Source organism: Marmota flaviventris, chromosome 1, assembly GCF_047511675.1.
Source record: "Marmota flaviventris isolate mMarFla1 chromosome 1, mMarFla1.hap1, whole genome shotgun sequence".
Classification (NCBI taxonomy): domain Eukaryota; kingdom Metazoa; phylum Chordata; class Mammalia; order Rodentia; family Sciuridae; genus Marmota; species Marmota flaviventris.
In genome coordinates, this window is record NC_092498.1 from 9,517,260 (window position 1) to 9,532,147 (window position 14,888).

Sequence of the window (14,888 nt, forward strand, 5' to 3'; positions counted from 1 at the left end):
AATCATTCTCCTTCTGGGAGCCCTGCATGATCCTGTGGGAATGCATGGCCTTATCAGAATCTAAAAGGAGGAGGCTCACTCAGGACACTAACCACAGAAACTTGCTGACCACAGTAGCATGTGGTTTAATTTCCACTCTCTAGAACCTTCTGGGGAAGAGCAGGGGTGTTGGTCACACTTTTCATCAGCTTCATAGCAGATCCTATAAAGTTTACCTGGTACTCTAAGCAAAGAGTCAGAAGTGAAAACAAAATCAATCAACCAACCAAACAACAACCTTCCCCCTCCCCATTTCCCATTATTCATTTAAATACAAATGTGCCCCGAACACTGGCTAGGGAAAATCCACAAAACACTGTTAATTATGTTATTAATTATCAATGTGCCCTGGCACCAATCCTTTAAAATATAAAATAATTCAGAATGGTCTTCCTGATTGCAGGAGGTAACATGTATAATTCACAAAGCTCCTCAACTCCAATAAATAGCATATCCATGCTGGCTTTAAAGGGTGAAACAGAAACAAAGAAAAATCCGGAAACTACTAAAAATAAAAACAAAGCAAAATGAAAACAGGAAACATGAATTCCTTACATTGCTAAGAAAATAAAAAGAGCTAAGAAAAACCAAAATAGAAGTGACCTTTGGGTGAAAATCTGGGGAATAGAAACTTCTATGTTTTTGTGTTTACATTTTAATGTTAAAAAGGCATACACAATAAAAGTAGATGGTCTTAAATGTCATGGTTTATTGTCAGCAGTATTCCTGTCAAACATAGATCTCACTTTTAAAGCAAGGGATGGGTAAACAATGCTGATTGCTCATTTTCAGTGTACAGCAAAGGAAACTGCAACAAGGCTGGGCTGCTTTGATTTGTTAAGGGGACAATATTTTTAGAATTAGTTCTGGAAGGTGTGAGTATAAAAGAAAGAGCATTTCTTTCTTTCTATTTTAATTCGTCCTAAAGAAAATGTATAAAAAAGAGATGAATTTGCTGAGTGTTAAGACAAGGTTCCATTCATTCTAATAAGTATGACCTAACCAGCTGCTAATAGGGCAGCCTTAGATGAAGTCTTCCCAATTGTCTTGGAGATAATGTAGCTTTTTTCTTCTCTTGATGAGTAAAGAAAAGGAACAAACAGGCACAAAAGTATGGAAGTTTTTCTAATTATAGGAGAGGAGATGCTGAAGACTGGAGAGCTACTCCTTTGAAGACAGCCACCGTAATCTGGGGTTTAAGTACAGTGAAGAGCATCTCTCCTGTGGGTTGCTCGGGCTCTGACAGTTACTAATGAATGGGCTCTGCTCAGTGCCACTCACCAACCAGTAGACGTGAGCTTCCCAGATGGCCACAGTGGACTTGCCCTGCTCACTCCTGGCCTTTGCCTCTTCTTGTGGCCAGGCTGCTACAAGGGAACATGGAACCATTCCTATGGCCTGGACATGGTGACAAGAACAGATAGGAGGTTTCTGTCACCCATAAGCATGCTCAAGCCAAAGGCCTCACATGCGAAGTAAATATCCTGATGTAAGAGGGGCTTGTTTTACCAATTCAGCATCACTATCCTGAGGGTTCCAGTTCCACTGTAGCAAAAGCATTGGGGAGAAAGGTGGCATCAGGGATGTTTTCGGATTGTTCATACTAAAAAATTGATATTTCATTTTCTTAAAAAAATACAAAAACAATGATAATTGTATTTGCTCTTGTTACTCATTTTCCATATAGTCAAGATGCCAACTGGCTATAACAGAGAGTAATTTGTTAGATAATTTTTTACAACAAGCAAATGTTAGTGAATATTCAGTCTAAGAAATCATTCCTACTTGGAAGTTATGGGCATTTTAACTTTGAAATTTGTGGAACAATTATGCAATAGATATGTAAGAATATTTCTTCATTCAGAAAATGCTCTTTGAAAATCAAGCACATGCACAGCATTGGGTTAAAGTGTTTTGAGATTGTGTCAGTTCTATCTTTAAATTAAATTTCTGATACTGTAAATTCCCCTTCCTGTTTAAGATGTGAAAAACACAGTATCCCCCTATGAATACAATTAGAAAACTGTAACAAGGATACCCAAACAATGTCTAAAACATACCATTTTTATATATTGTGGAATGGTTTAGAACGAAAAATGCATTTTGCTGAAACTTCAGTTGATGGAGGCTTTCAATTAAGTATCCTGGCTAATTTCTCTGGACTGAGGGAGATGGTCTAGCCCACTAAGAATCAGCAATGATAGGCGAAGGTTTTCATTGCTGAAGTGAGGTAATTCAGCAACTGAACAAAGGTGGGAAGTGGCCCAAGTTGTCTCCTGGTATAAGAGGGAACTCTAGATCCTTATCAAGAAAAACTACAAGGTAGATTTATTGTTCACATCTTCCCAAAGTCGATATTTATTTAAATGCATTTCTCTGCTTATTCAGAGGTGAAGTTATCTCAACTCATGTATACTAACCGTGTTTAAAGCAGATCTCCAAAACACACTCTCATAATTGATTATTCAAAAGTTCCTTCCTTTTTTTAGACAGTTGGCTTTTAATGTTGTGACACAAGCAGAGTTTTAAAAACTTTGTATCCCAGAGCCATTTAAAATATCATAGCTGTGTAACATAGACTATCATCCATCCTAAGCCAGCTTATGATGTTCTCAGTGGCAAATACTAAGATCTTTAAAATTTGCTACAAATACATGTAAATAGAAGCTTCCTAAGAATAATTAACTAAAAAATTCTTCATCTTCAAAGTCCAAAATCTAAAAACTCATTTTTTCCAACTAACTCCTCTTGCCCCAGGACCACACAGACGACAGAAGCTGGGTTCCCCTGTGGCATGGGCTGGCTGAGAAATATGGCGAAAAACCCCATGACACAGAAGATAGTTTTAAAGAGCAGGACAGGAGGGCTCTTAGACCTTAAGGGTGGAGCTTCCAGGCAGGAAAGAGAGAGCGAGAGCCTCATTTGCTTTATTTATATGGGGGAATTTCAAAGGCTCTCTACAGAATATTCTTAGCCAATTAAGATATAAGGTGGGCTGCCCAGTTCCCAAAGGGTCACGCCCTGCTCCAGAGCTACTAGATCAGTCTTCCTAGCCAGAGGTCACGTGTGTACACTGTACAATCCAGTAGGTGGAGGAGCCACAAAATAGCTTGCAATGCCAAACCAAAATCTCCTTGGCTCCAAGGCTGAGTGAAGACGCTCAAATAGCTCAGGGGTGGCTCCCCACACACTCCAGCTTACTGTGCTGAACCCCAAATCATCATATTCATTATCCGACAGCCTTTTCAGTCAGAACTTTCAGAAACACGGAAGTGAAATCATGGGACACACTGCTATATCTATGCAGAGTAAACATATCTCACTGAAAACACTTGATTCACAGTATTTAACTAAATTTCATAAAACCAGCTCCAACAGTCAAGTTGTATTCTGCTGGCCTAAAAAATGCTCCAGGATAAGAGGACCCCTAGTTCTCCAGTGGGCGGGCACAGAATACAATATTCGTCGAGCTGATTTGATTGAGAATATATGTATATAATTGTGTTGATGATACATATGAGCTTTATGTGGCTTAGAAAACAGTACTCTATGGGAAATAGTAAAAAACTTAGCCCAAATTTCTATGGGCAGAACAAAAGCAAAGGTGTTGAAATTCCAGCATCATGAAATTTGATCCCTATCGAAGAAACATAACAATATGATTTGCAAATTCAAACAGCCACATCCAAACCAACCATATGAATCATTGCCTCATAAATATGCTTCTAACATTGTATCATTTAATAAGTATTAATGATACAAATGTTTCATGCATTACATGCTTAATTTTATAAGGGTTCTGAGGAAGGTAAAATGCCAATTTATATTTGAGAATTTAAGTCAAAAAGGATAAATCAAAATTTACAATATGAATTAAATGGCAGTTCTCATTCAACTCAACAACTGGATATAAGGACTGTGAGATCCTTAGAAGAAATAATTCAAAATATTTTTTATATTCAGATTAATGATGTTAAGGAACAAAAATTTACTTTTCCTTAATGTCACGAACAATATTTTATTTTTTCTAAGGACCATAAAGTAAAAAAAAAAAATCTATTGGTATTATAAGATCTATATTTTCTAAAACATTCAAAAGACAATAAGATAATCAGAATAAAACAACACTTGAAAAATTGCTGATATAATCTCATTTAAATTGAGAAGGGTTTGAGGTGAAAAGACTTGGGGCAGATTTAAGTTTAATGTATATAATTGCCTAATTTTGCAAAAATCATTAACAATTATTTAAAACATTAATTTATCAACTTTTAGAGTAGTTTGATAATGATTTTTATTAAATGATGATGAGAAACACTAATACATTGGCCAATACACAATTCTAATAGTAACTTCTCAGGAAGGTCTTGCTTTTGTAATGATAAGAGTATTCATGCAATCCTTGACTTTATATATGCTTATCTGTTGCTTTTAGGAGCTGGGGGTTACTGTGGGAAGAACACTAATACTTAAATGCAGAACAGTTTGTGTTGCTTATTTTTCTTTAAGCTTTGCAACAGCTCTGATAAACTGTATGATTGATTTTACTCTAAAATATAAGCAAGTGGACCAGATCGCTAGGAATATGATGCTCCTCTTGGAGCAATTATAAATTTTACTTTTTCAATTGTCAAAATTCCTGGTTTGGATGATAAATTTCATAGTAGTTGAAGAAATCAAGAAAGTAAAATACAGAAAGGTTATGTAACTGACTAATATCATTCTCATCTATGGTGAATTTGAAGTAGACCAGGTACCCCAACCCAAGAGACCCTTGCCATAATTAAGCTTCACCTCTTGTCAGATCAGCAGGATGTCTGCAGAGGTTATTGTAGTTGGTAGTTTCCTCTTTTTCTGTAAATGCCAAATTTGTACACAAAAGGTGTGACAAAGTTAGTCTGCATTGTTGTACAAAAAGATATTTTCTGTTTTCTTGGTTAAAAAAATTGTGAAATCTCTGTCTGGTCTATAGGATGAAACAGAGAGTACTTGTCATGTGACTCTTCAAGCAACCCCCACCCCATTGAGTATAAAGTTTAAAGAATTTTCAAAATCTTGGTTCAGAGGAAGAATTCTTAAGCCAGAGCCACCTCTGAATCCTGCAGTCAATGAACCTGCTTTCTGAAAATTCCTCTGGTGTCCAGCCTCCACTGTCCTACCTCAGTTCAGAATTGCAACCTTGTCACACAGGGATGCAAGCCACTGTCTTTCCACTGTTCAGCAGGCATTTTCCGAAGGGTGATATGAAAATGAAGGAGTATAGTGAGGAAAGATAGGAATGTCAAATATCTTGAAATGCTACACTGAAAAAATCAGTCCTTTGGATTTTTCTGCTACCAAGGATCTGTTCTTAAAAGGCAAGTGCTCCTAGGAGAGGTAGCACTTCAATAATGAATTCATATTTCAGCACAAATTATCACTAAGTGGGGAAAGGAGCAGATTAAAAAAAAATACTATATGGTAGAGAAAAAAAGAGGGAAAAGAAAAAAAATAGTCGAATGGCAGCTTATAAAATAGAACAGGAACTCACTAATTTGGTTGGAGATAGGGCATGCAGAAGGGACAGAAAAGAGGAAGAGAGGTTATCACCCACCTAACTCTCCAGGGAACTGACCTTAAGTAAACCTGTGGCTAGTTGCCATATTATCAGCATCGCAGTTTGCTCCCCCTCTGTGCATTTGGGGGGAAGGGAAAGGAAGGCAAGAAACTTAGGTATGCACAGTAGAAAAGAGATTATGACATGCTGAGGTGTCAATCAAGGTGCCCATCAAATAGAAAGGAGAGGAGATGGTGTAGATGGTGCCCTGGGCTATTGGACAGCTCCCACTCCACTCTTTTAGGGTGTTACGTTCACTTTCAATAAACCTTTGCCTTGCCTGCCAACCTCACATCTTGCTCAACTCTTTATTTTAGATGCCAAGAACCTGGTCGCAGGACTCCCTGAGGATCCCTGCCTGCATGCCCGTAATAAGTCTATTTTCTAATTTAAGTCTTGAAGTTATATCGTGAGGGAAGAACTTCCTAATAAAAGTCAAGAACACAGCCTAGTGTGGCATATTCTGACTGCCATGAGTGGGCCACGTGGAGCAGAGGGACTGAGACCACCTGGAGGAACACAGCAGGAGGCGCCAGTGCTTCTGAGGGGGAAGCTGTCCTGGGGAAGTGCTGTGGCTGTTTTCCCAAGAACATACTCATATCAGCCACAGCTCTGGATTTCATCAGTTGTGACAGAGCCTTTGAATACATAGAGCTTTCTGAAAGGGGAGAACAATTAGAAAGGAGAGAAGAAGGAGGTCTTTGCAAATGTGACTAAGGGACAAGTGAGTTGAAGTTTGCATAAAGGGGGAGAATGTGTTTCCTTGAAATAGCACTATCAGTATTGGTCAACAGCAGGGTTAAGAACACTGTTTGCCCCAGTGGCTCTGGAGGCCAAGACAGGAGGATCACAAGTTCAAAGCTGGCCTCAGCAAATTAGTGAGACCCTGAGTAATTTAGGGAGACCCTATCTCAAAATAAAAAAAGGGCAAGGGGTATGGCTCAGTGATTAAACACCCTTGTGTTCAATTCCTGGTACAAAAAAAAAAAAAAAAAAAAAGAGAGAGAGAGAGAAAGTAAGTTGCTGAGCCACATGGACCAGAGAAGAGCTACCAACCTGCTACCTACTAAACTCTCCCCTGGCCAACAGGAAGCAGAAACTTGAGGTGACATGAAGGAGCTGCGACATCAAGTCAGCGTGACAATTGTGAACCTCAGGGGTGTCTTTCAAGGGAAAGTAAAGATTGTGGTTTTCCTAAGACAAGCATGGTCATCCAGAGCCCCATCCCATCTTCCTTTCCAGATGTCCACCATGTTCGTCCTCCTTCTAGAAGTGAGCGTTAATTTTGTGGCCTCTGAGTACAACCCATCATCCTTGCTGAAGGAAAGAAGGGGGAAACAACTTGAAAACACTACCACCACTCTCTGCCCTTGGGTTTAATAGAGAAAATGATACATTATTAAAATAGGAGAACATACTCAGGAAGAAAATCTAAAGGGAAACATCTCTGAGGTGAGCAGCAGGCAGTGGGCGATCTACTACTTGAACGTGAGTGCACGGGATGGAAAGAAAGAAAACCATTCAGTCTGCATCACCTGGGACACTGAGACAGGTTTACTCAAATCTTCAGCCTCATTTTAACTTCTACCTTTAGTCTAAATCAAATCCTGCAGTGATACCACATCATATGGTGAAATCAAATACAAAGTTTGTTGGGTTCTAGTGGAATGCATGGATTTGTGTCCTTGTCCTGTAACTCTGGTCCCCAGCTATGCCCCCTCAGAGTCTAAATTTTAAATACTCAGTGTATCTTGGGGTTTCCATATTTATCATTTCTAATCTATAAAGTAGGGCTAATAATAATTATTTCTTCCTCAGGAGTACTTGGGTAACAAGCCAGAAAACGTCTTCAAGTTAGCTCTGCAAATGATGGTGGATATTAGGATCTGGAAAGTGTGTCACAGACTTTAGGCAGAAGCACAGCAGAGGTCAAGCACACTGGGAGCAGGGCCCTTGGGGAGCCAGGAAGGAAGACAGGGACTTTCCTCTGCTTCTCCATGCAGACCCCCAGGTCTCCTGCCTTCATGTCTTCACCAGCACCTGCTTTCCTCTTCTGCGTTTGCCTTATTTACACACCAGACCGTGGTTCCCCCAGAAGTCCCTGCAACTGCCATATCGACATCACACCACACAACAGAGAGATTCGGGTCAGCAGTGGAGACCAGGCTAGGGCAGAGAGGAAAGGACCACATGGCACAAGCCTGTTCCCCTGGAGGTAGAATAGGATTCTCCATATGCAAAGGCAACAGTGTTGAGGGGTGGGACCTTTAATAGGTGTATAGGTAATGAGCACCCTGCCCCCATGAGGACATTCATGCCACTATCATGGGAGTGGTGTGGTTACCCTGGGAGTAGGTTAGTTACATCATGGGAGTGGGTTAGTTATCATGGGAGTGGGCGGCTTATAAAAGACTAAGTTTGACCCCTTCCCCTGTGTCTCCCGTGCATGCTTGCCTTTCCATTTTTGCCATGGGGGACACAAGAAGAGGTCCTCACCAGATGCAGAGTGGAGGCTCGTGCTGTGCCATGGACTTTCCAGACTTAGAACCATCAACCAATTAAATTTCCTTTATATACCACTCAGTTTCCAATGTTCTATAATACAGCAGAAAACGGCACCTCTGACTTACAATTTTGTCTAACAAGGTTGCTGTGAAAGTCAAGAGACACTTAGAACACATACAACAGCGTGCTATAATCTGAAAATGCTATTTAAATTTAAAAACAGTGAGAGTGTTCTTAAAACTCTAAAGGGTTTAATATCTTTGTTAACCTAGGAAAGAGGAACAAATTTCACTGGTATGTACTTAACAATCACACAAGATCTGGAGGGCTTCTTCAGTTAAGAGCAAATCAGAACAAATCAATGAGGAAGGTGTGAACAAAAAAATAAGCAAACTCAGAGAACCCCTGTCTCTAAGTAAAATAAAAAACAAGGCTGGGGATGTGGCTCAGTGGCCTAGTGCCCCCTGAGTTCAATCCTCAGTAACAACAACAACAACAAAAAAAAAATCTAAAAACAGTGGCTCCAAAGATGTGGGAGTCACACTTGGATTCCCACCAAAGATCACATCTTTCCCAGCTTTGTACCAGCCCCTGATATCAAGGTTACAGCAGATGAATTTGGGTTGCAGGGACTGAAAAACTAAACTCAATGAAGAAATGCATGACAGACAATCTGTCATCTAAATGTGTATTTGCATTCATATTCTGCTTTTCTATGGATTTACAAACACATAGAGTCTCTCTCTAAAATATATTTGAGGAATATAATTTAAGCAAATAATAAAACTTGGTGTCAATGTTTATCAACACAATGCTGAGCAGAATATGTTCTTTTCTGTATTTGTATAATTACTAAGTTGCCAACTTCTTTCTGTGTTCAAATGTGATCTTTTCACTTTTGGATGCTTGCGCAGTGTAAATGTCAGATGATTCGCCACCAGTGAAGTACAAAAACGCAACTCCAATATTCCTGGCTTCTCTTACATAAATCTGTTTTCTTCTTCTTCTGTTGAGAATTCTCTGCTGCCTTTTCCCCTGGTCATTCAGATATTTACTATCACACTATACTAAAAATAATACTGCATTCTGCATTAGTAAGGGTTATTTGTCATATACATCTTAGCCTGAATTTCACCTAACAAGGCATTTTTCCCAAAGGCATTTGCCTATGAACTTTTCTAATGGAAGAGAAAACTTTGTTGTCTATTAAAACAACCACATGTAACTTTCCTTTCTATGTTTCTTATTTTTTTTTTTTTTTGGAGAGGATATACTCCTCCTCCTGATATCACCTTCTCTGAATCACACCAACATGACCAGTCATCGCTGACCTCACACATGTGAGTCTTTTGTATAAGAAGGGGCAGAGCAGCCTGAAGGCAGGATGGGGGGCATAGCATTTGTTACCCCAGAGTCTGCAACACTTAGGTAAATAGCACATATGAATAGACAAAGTTGTTATATGTACCAACATAGTATATCACTTTGAAAACCAAAAATAAGTAAAATTCCAGCAGAACAAATGTTGTCACAATGGTCCATACTGAAGTAATAACCTGCTGTATTCGGAGAGACAGAATTTTCTCCCCCAGTATGATTTCCACCCTGATGCATGCAAATCCATTTTATCACTAGTCAAAGAGAGAGGAACTGCAGGTCAGAGAGTCAGAAACTGCATCTTTTCAAATAGTCTTTTGCTTTTGAACAATGTTCCATTTGCAAATGCATTCTATCCATCCATCTTTATTTCTATCTTTAAATATAATATATATAGATTCTACACACATATATGAATATATATCACATTCACATGTAGAATCTATATAGTATATATATGTAGAATCTATATAGATTCTATAAACTGCAGAGAAAACTACTATAATGAAAGTTAACACATTCTTCAAATCTGACCATCTGGGTTAAAAATATATTAGCATTTTAAAAGTTTGTTTAAATCTCACACTCTACTTATATGAGTAAATAATAGACAAGTGTCTCTAAGTAATTTAGAATGTCATCTTGTACACTTAAACACCTACAGGTTTTAATATAACTTCATTAGAATTGAATGAGAACAAAAAGCAGTTGTTCTATAAAATGTTAATTTCTAAAAATTAAAAGACAACACAAATTCAAAACTAAAGTTTCTGCATGTGGTGCTCCCTGATCTAAAAGCACACATCTGTGTAATCCCCACAATCTGGTTCTTTAGCATTCTTGTGTCTATACCATTTTTATTTGACATACAACTCTAATTTCTAAATTAGACACAGAGTTATACTGAAAGGATCCCTTGCTCAAGACCAGCTATTTGGCCAAGGCTTATGCATTGTTTATTTTCATTTTCTTATCACTGACTAGATGGTGTCATTCATGTTTCTGAAGTGTGTGTGCCTAATATAACCGGAGGCCCCAATGCACTGTGCAAGTCATGGTCTTCAGTCGTATTTCCTTCCAAATTTCCGGAATCAACACTTTCTGACTTGGCTTCCTTGCATTAACATTATTGCTGATTTTTCAGCATCATGACAGGTATTTTAGGGCATGTGCTATCCTCTTGGTGCCTGGACTATGTGTTATTTCCTTTATCTTTTACATTTTGTTGCAGCTTTCATATTGCTGGGAAATTCTGCAGCATTAGTATGTGGGGATGGTCAGCTTCTTGTTTCATGTTTTTCTATCACTATTCATTTTTTTGTTGTATCTAGTATCTTTTATGGAAGAGGAATAAACTAACATCTCCATTACATCAGCATCTTCAAGCAGAATTTCTGGTAAAAAATAGTAAGAGTAACTTGCCAACTATCTCATGCTCATCAAAGATGATCTAACTAACAATGTCATTAAAGCAGACCTACCATGTTGTTATCTACATCCCTCTGTTTTGCCTGTGTCTCTCTCTCCCCAAGTCTTATTACTGATCAAGGGCTTATGTTAGTCAGCTATTTTGCTGCTGTGATTTAAAGATCTGACCTGAAAATTCTTAGAGGAGGAAAAATTTATTTAGTTGTCAATACATAGACAGCAGACTCCATTCTTCAGGGTTCAAAGTGAGGCTGAACATCATGCAGGAAGAATTTGGCAGAGGGAAGCAGAGATAATTAGAAAAAAGAGAGAGAGAGAGAGAGAAAGAGAGAGAGAGAGAGAGAGAGAGAGAGAGAGAGAGAGAGAGAGAGAGATATCTCCAATTGCCATACACAACTATCTACCCGAAAGGCACACCTCCAATGCCCTACCTCTTCCAGCCACACCCCTCCTTCCTCAAGTTCCCACTCAGTTAATCTCATCAGGTGTTAAACCACTGATTGGGTTAAGACTCTCACAACCAACCATTTCTCCTCTGAACCTTCTTGCATTGTCTCACATGTGAGCTTTGACAGGACACCTCACATCCAAACCATAACTGGTCTCTTCACACATCTATAAATTTCCATAAATATTCTGTGTATAGTGGTCTAGCTTTCCATATCTATATTCTGTCCCTTTTTGGTCTTACTAAATCACTACTATCTTCTTTTCTTTTCCTGATGCTATTTTTATTACTTTTCCTCTTCCTCTTAGAAAAGTTCCTCCGGATTTTCTCTTTCTCATGTTGTTAATGGTCCTTTCTCTCCTTCCTCTGTCCCTTCTTCCTACTCTTCTATATTTATTCCCTTTTACTTTATGGGTCTTGAATTGGCTATGGTTTAATACTATTTTATTATTTAGTACTTCCTATTTTTCCAAACCTAATTATGGTAAAACTGACAAAAAATTATATATTTATAGTCTAAAACATGATGCTTTGCTATATGTGTACATTACAAAATGATTAGCCTAAGCTAATTAGTATATTCACCTCACTTAGTGAACATTTTCTGTGGTGAGAACACTTAAGACCTACTCTTCAAGAAGTTTCCACATTAAAAAAAAAAAAAAACAGTGTTAGAAACCATGGTCACCATGCTCTTCAACAATCCACAGGGCTTATTCCTTCTGTTTAACTTAAGCATTGTCCCTTATCAATCAACATTTTTCCATTTTTCCCACCCCTCCCCAGACCTGGCAACTTCCATTCTAAATTTTTTAACTGAATCAAAATATACAGTGGAGGAGGTAGAGAGAGAGGAGGGGAGGGGAGGGGAGAGGTGGGGAGGGGGGAGGGTGGAGGATGGGAAAGGCAGTGGAGCACAACAGACACTAGTATGGCAATTTGTAAATCAATGGATGTGTAACTGATGTGATTCTGCAATCTGTATGGGGTGAAGGTGGGAGTTCATAACCCACTTGAATCAAAGTGTGGAATATGATATGTCAAGAAATTTGTAATGTTTTGAACAACCCACAATAAAAAATTAAAAAAAAAATGGTGATCAATTAGTATTTGATCAATTAGTATTTACCCAAGATCAATTAATATCAATTAGTATTTACCCAAGAAAATATTGCTTATTTCTTCTTAAAATTGCCATCTATTGATAGTTCTATCAGTATTCCTTTGAAGTGAGTTTTCTGTTTCTTCCTCTAATTGTGTTTCTTTACTCTTTATGAAATACTGTCAACTTTGAAATTGACAATAGCTAAGGAATACTGTGATTTTAAGGTTCAAAATTCAAGCAAATGTGTAACTATTTTTATACAGCTTTAATAACAAAGCTGTGCACTGGAGGGAAAAATCATAAAGGTCTCATTTTTATTTATCTATATTTTCATACGAAGCTGTTCACACATTAATAAAAAAGAACAATATCTCTGAACATATAGTACTATTTTTCATATATGGTACACATATTAGGAGTCAATTTTAAAAACATTGTTGTCAATAATTTTCTGATTAAAAAGAATTTCCTTAACTCAGAATGTTTATATTATTTTGACTTTGTTGACGCAAGTGACTTCAAAATTCTTACCCTTTGACTTATCATCTCCACTTAAAGCCTAGATTTCCCTCTGTTATTCTCCAATAGTGGCTCTATGAGAAGTTCACTGTGTTTGTGGGTCTTCTAGTAGAAAGGCAAGAAGGACTTGGGTGCCTACTATGTGCTGTTGTCCAATGATACACATTTTAAAATATAGTCGTAAAAATCACATTTTTATTTAACACATTTATTAGAAAAGGAAAGAAAATGTGCCTTACCCCCTCGCTTGTTGATCTTGGCATAGCCTGGAGAATAGCTGCTGGACATGGAGGAAGAACTGCTGAAGGCTACGTGGGGAAGCCCAGAGACCAGTGGCTCATCACATTTTTCTGAAAAGAAAAGAGAGATTCAATGAAGTTATTATTATTATCATCATCATCATCATCATCATCATCATCATCATTATTTGCAGTATTGGGAATTGACTCTGAGGTGCTCTAGCACTGAGCTACATCACCAGCCCTTTTAATTTAAAAAAATATATATTTATTTTTTAGTTTAATTGGACATAATACATTTATTTTTTTTATTTTTATGTGGTGCTAAGGATTGAACCCAGGGCCTCGCACATGTTAGGCGAGGGCTCTACTGCTGAGCCACAACCTAGCCCCATATTTTTTTTATTTTGTAATGTGTTTTCACTAAGTTGCTAAGGCTGGCCTTGACTTGTGATCCTTCTGCCTTAGCATCCAGAGTTGCAGGGATTGTAGGCACGTGCCAACATGGCTGGCCAATCAAACTCTTTAAATAATGATTGATATGCACTTGCTAAAATAAGTATTGAATAATGTACAAACTCTAAAATCAATAAATGATATTTGACAAAGGGTCAGAATTTGGGTGACTTAATTATGATAATTATAAAATGTCACAGAAACAATTCTATCTTATGATTTTCAGGAGTAGAATTATGGCAAAGTACATTGTTCCTAAGGAGCCAAATTCACACTTGTTATCTTAAAACTGCAAGAAAAATTGAGGATGTCTGCACAACAAAATTTGGTATCTTGTATCTCCCAAGAAAATTAGAAATGGAGGCAAGAATGACAAGGAGTAATTTTATCAAAGCTACAAAAATAACAAATGGGAAGTTGCTAATCAGCATGTATAAAATTCCAGATGAGTAAGTTCACAGGATGAGTAAGTTCTAAAGGTCTGATGTGCGCACACTGTGCATATAGACAATAATACTGTACCATAATTTTTTAAAAGTCTGTTAAAAGAGTAGATCTCATGTTAAGTGTTCTTATAAATGAATTTTAAAAAAAGAAATAGATATCCCTAAGGTAGGACACAGAATAATTGCTACTTAAAAAGATTCACCATCAGAAAAATCAATCAATCTTCATACTCAACTAATCAATGGCACTCTAAGCAAGTGATACCTGAGTTCTACTGTAACACTTTCTGTACTTGGCTATTAAAGTGCTATTATAATGTCCTCCACCACAACCCCCTTTTAGCTACTTGGTCTCTGATTCCTTTGATGGGTCTCTCACAATTTCTTAAAGTCTACATTTTCCTAAAGTGGCCAGGGCCAGCCTTTGGCTTGCTGCTCAATCCATCCTTCCATCTCTGGGAGACTGAATCAAGGACTCTGCTGCTTGTGGAAGATGTTCTCAAATCCTACATCTCCCCTGACTTCTAAAACAACAGACCTAGTCCAAAGTGATCACCACTGTAAGACTGTCTAGCCTTGCTGCTTGCTCTAGGGGTGATCCTTTATCACAGAGCAGAACAGACACTTATGAAAATGGATATGGAAATGTGACTACAGCTAATCTGAATGGTAAATTTTAACAATTAATATGAAACACTCACTTTACAGTCAATATTGATGAACTGTCCCT

At 37.9% G+C, this 14,888-nt stretch overlaps 1 protein-coding gene across 1 annotated transcript in view; it reads right to left on the reverse strand.

Annotated features, from left to right (window-relative positions):
• Cntnap2 (contactin associated protein 2) overlaps nucleotides 1–13,762 on the reverse strand; it is a 1,323,006-nt gene extending 1,309,244 nt beyond the window's left edge. The window contains exons 1-2 of the mRNA XM_071605412.1: nucleotides 13,753–13,762; nucleotides 13,257–13,367 (exon numbers count right to left, since the gene is read on the reverse strand). Coding sequence (XP_071461513.1) covers nucleotides 13,257–13,367; nucleotides 13,753–13,762 — 121 coding nt within the window. The remainder of the gene's footprint in view (nucleotides 1–13,256; nucleotides 13,368–13,752) is intronic.
• Nucleotides 13,763–14,888: the final 1,126 nt, after the last annotated feature.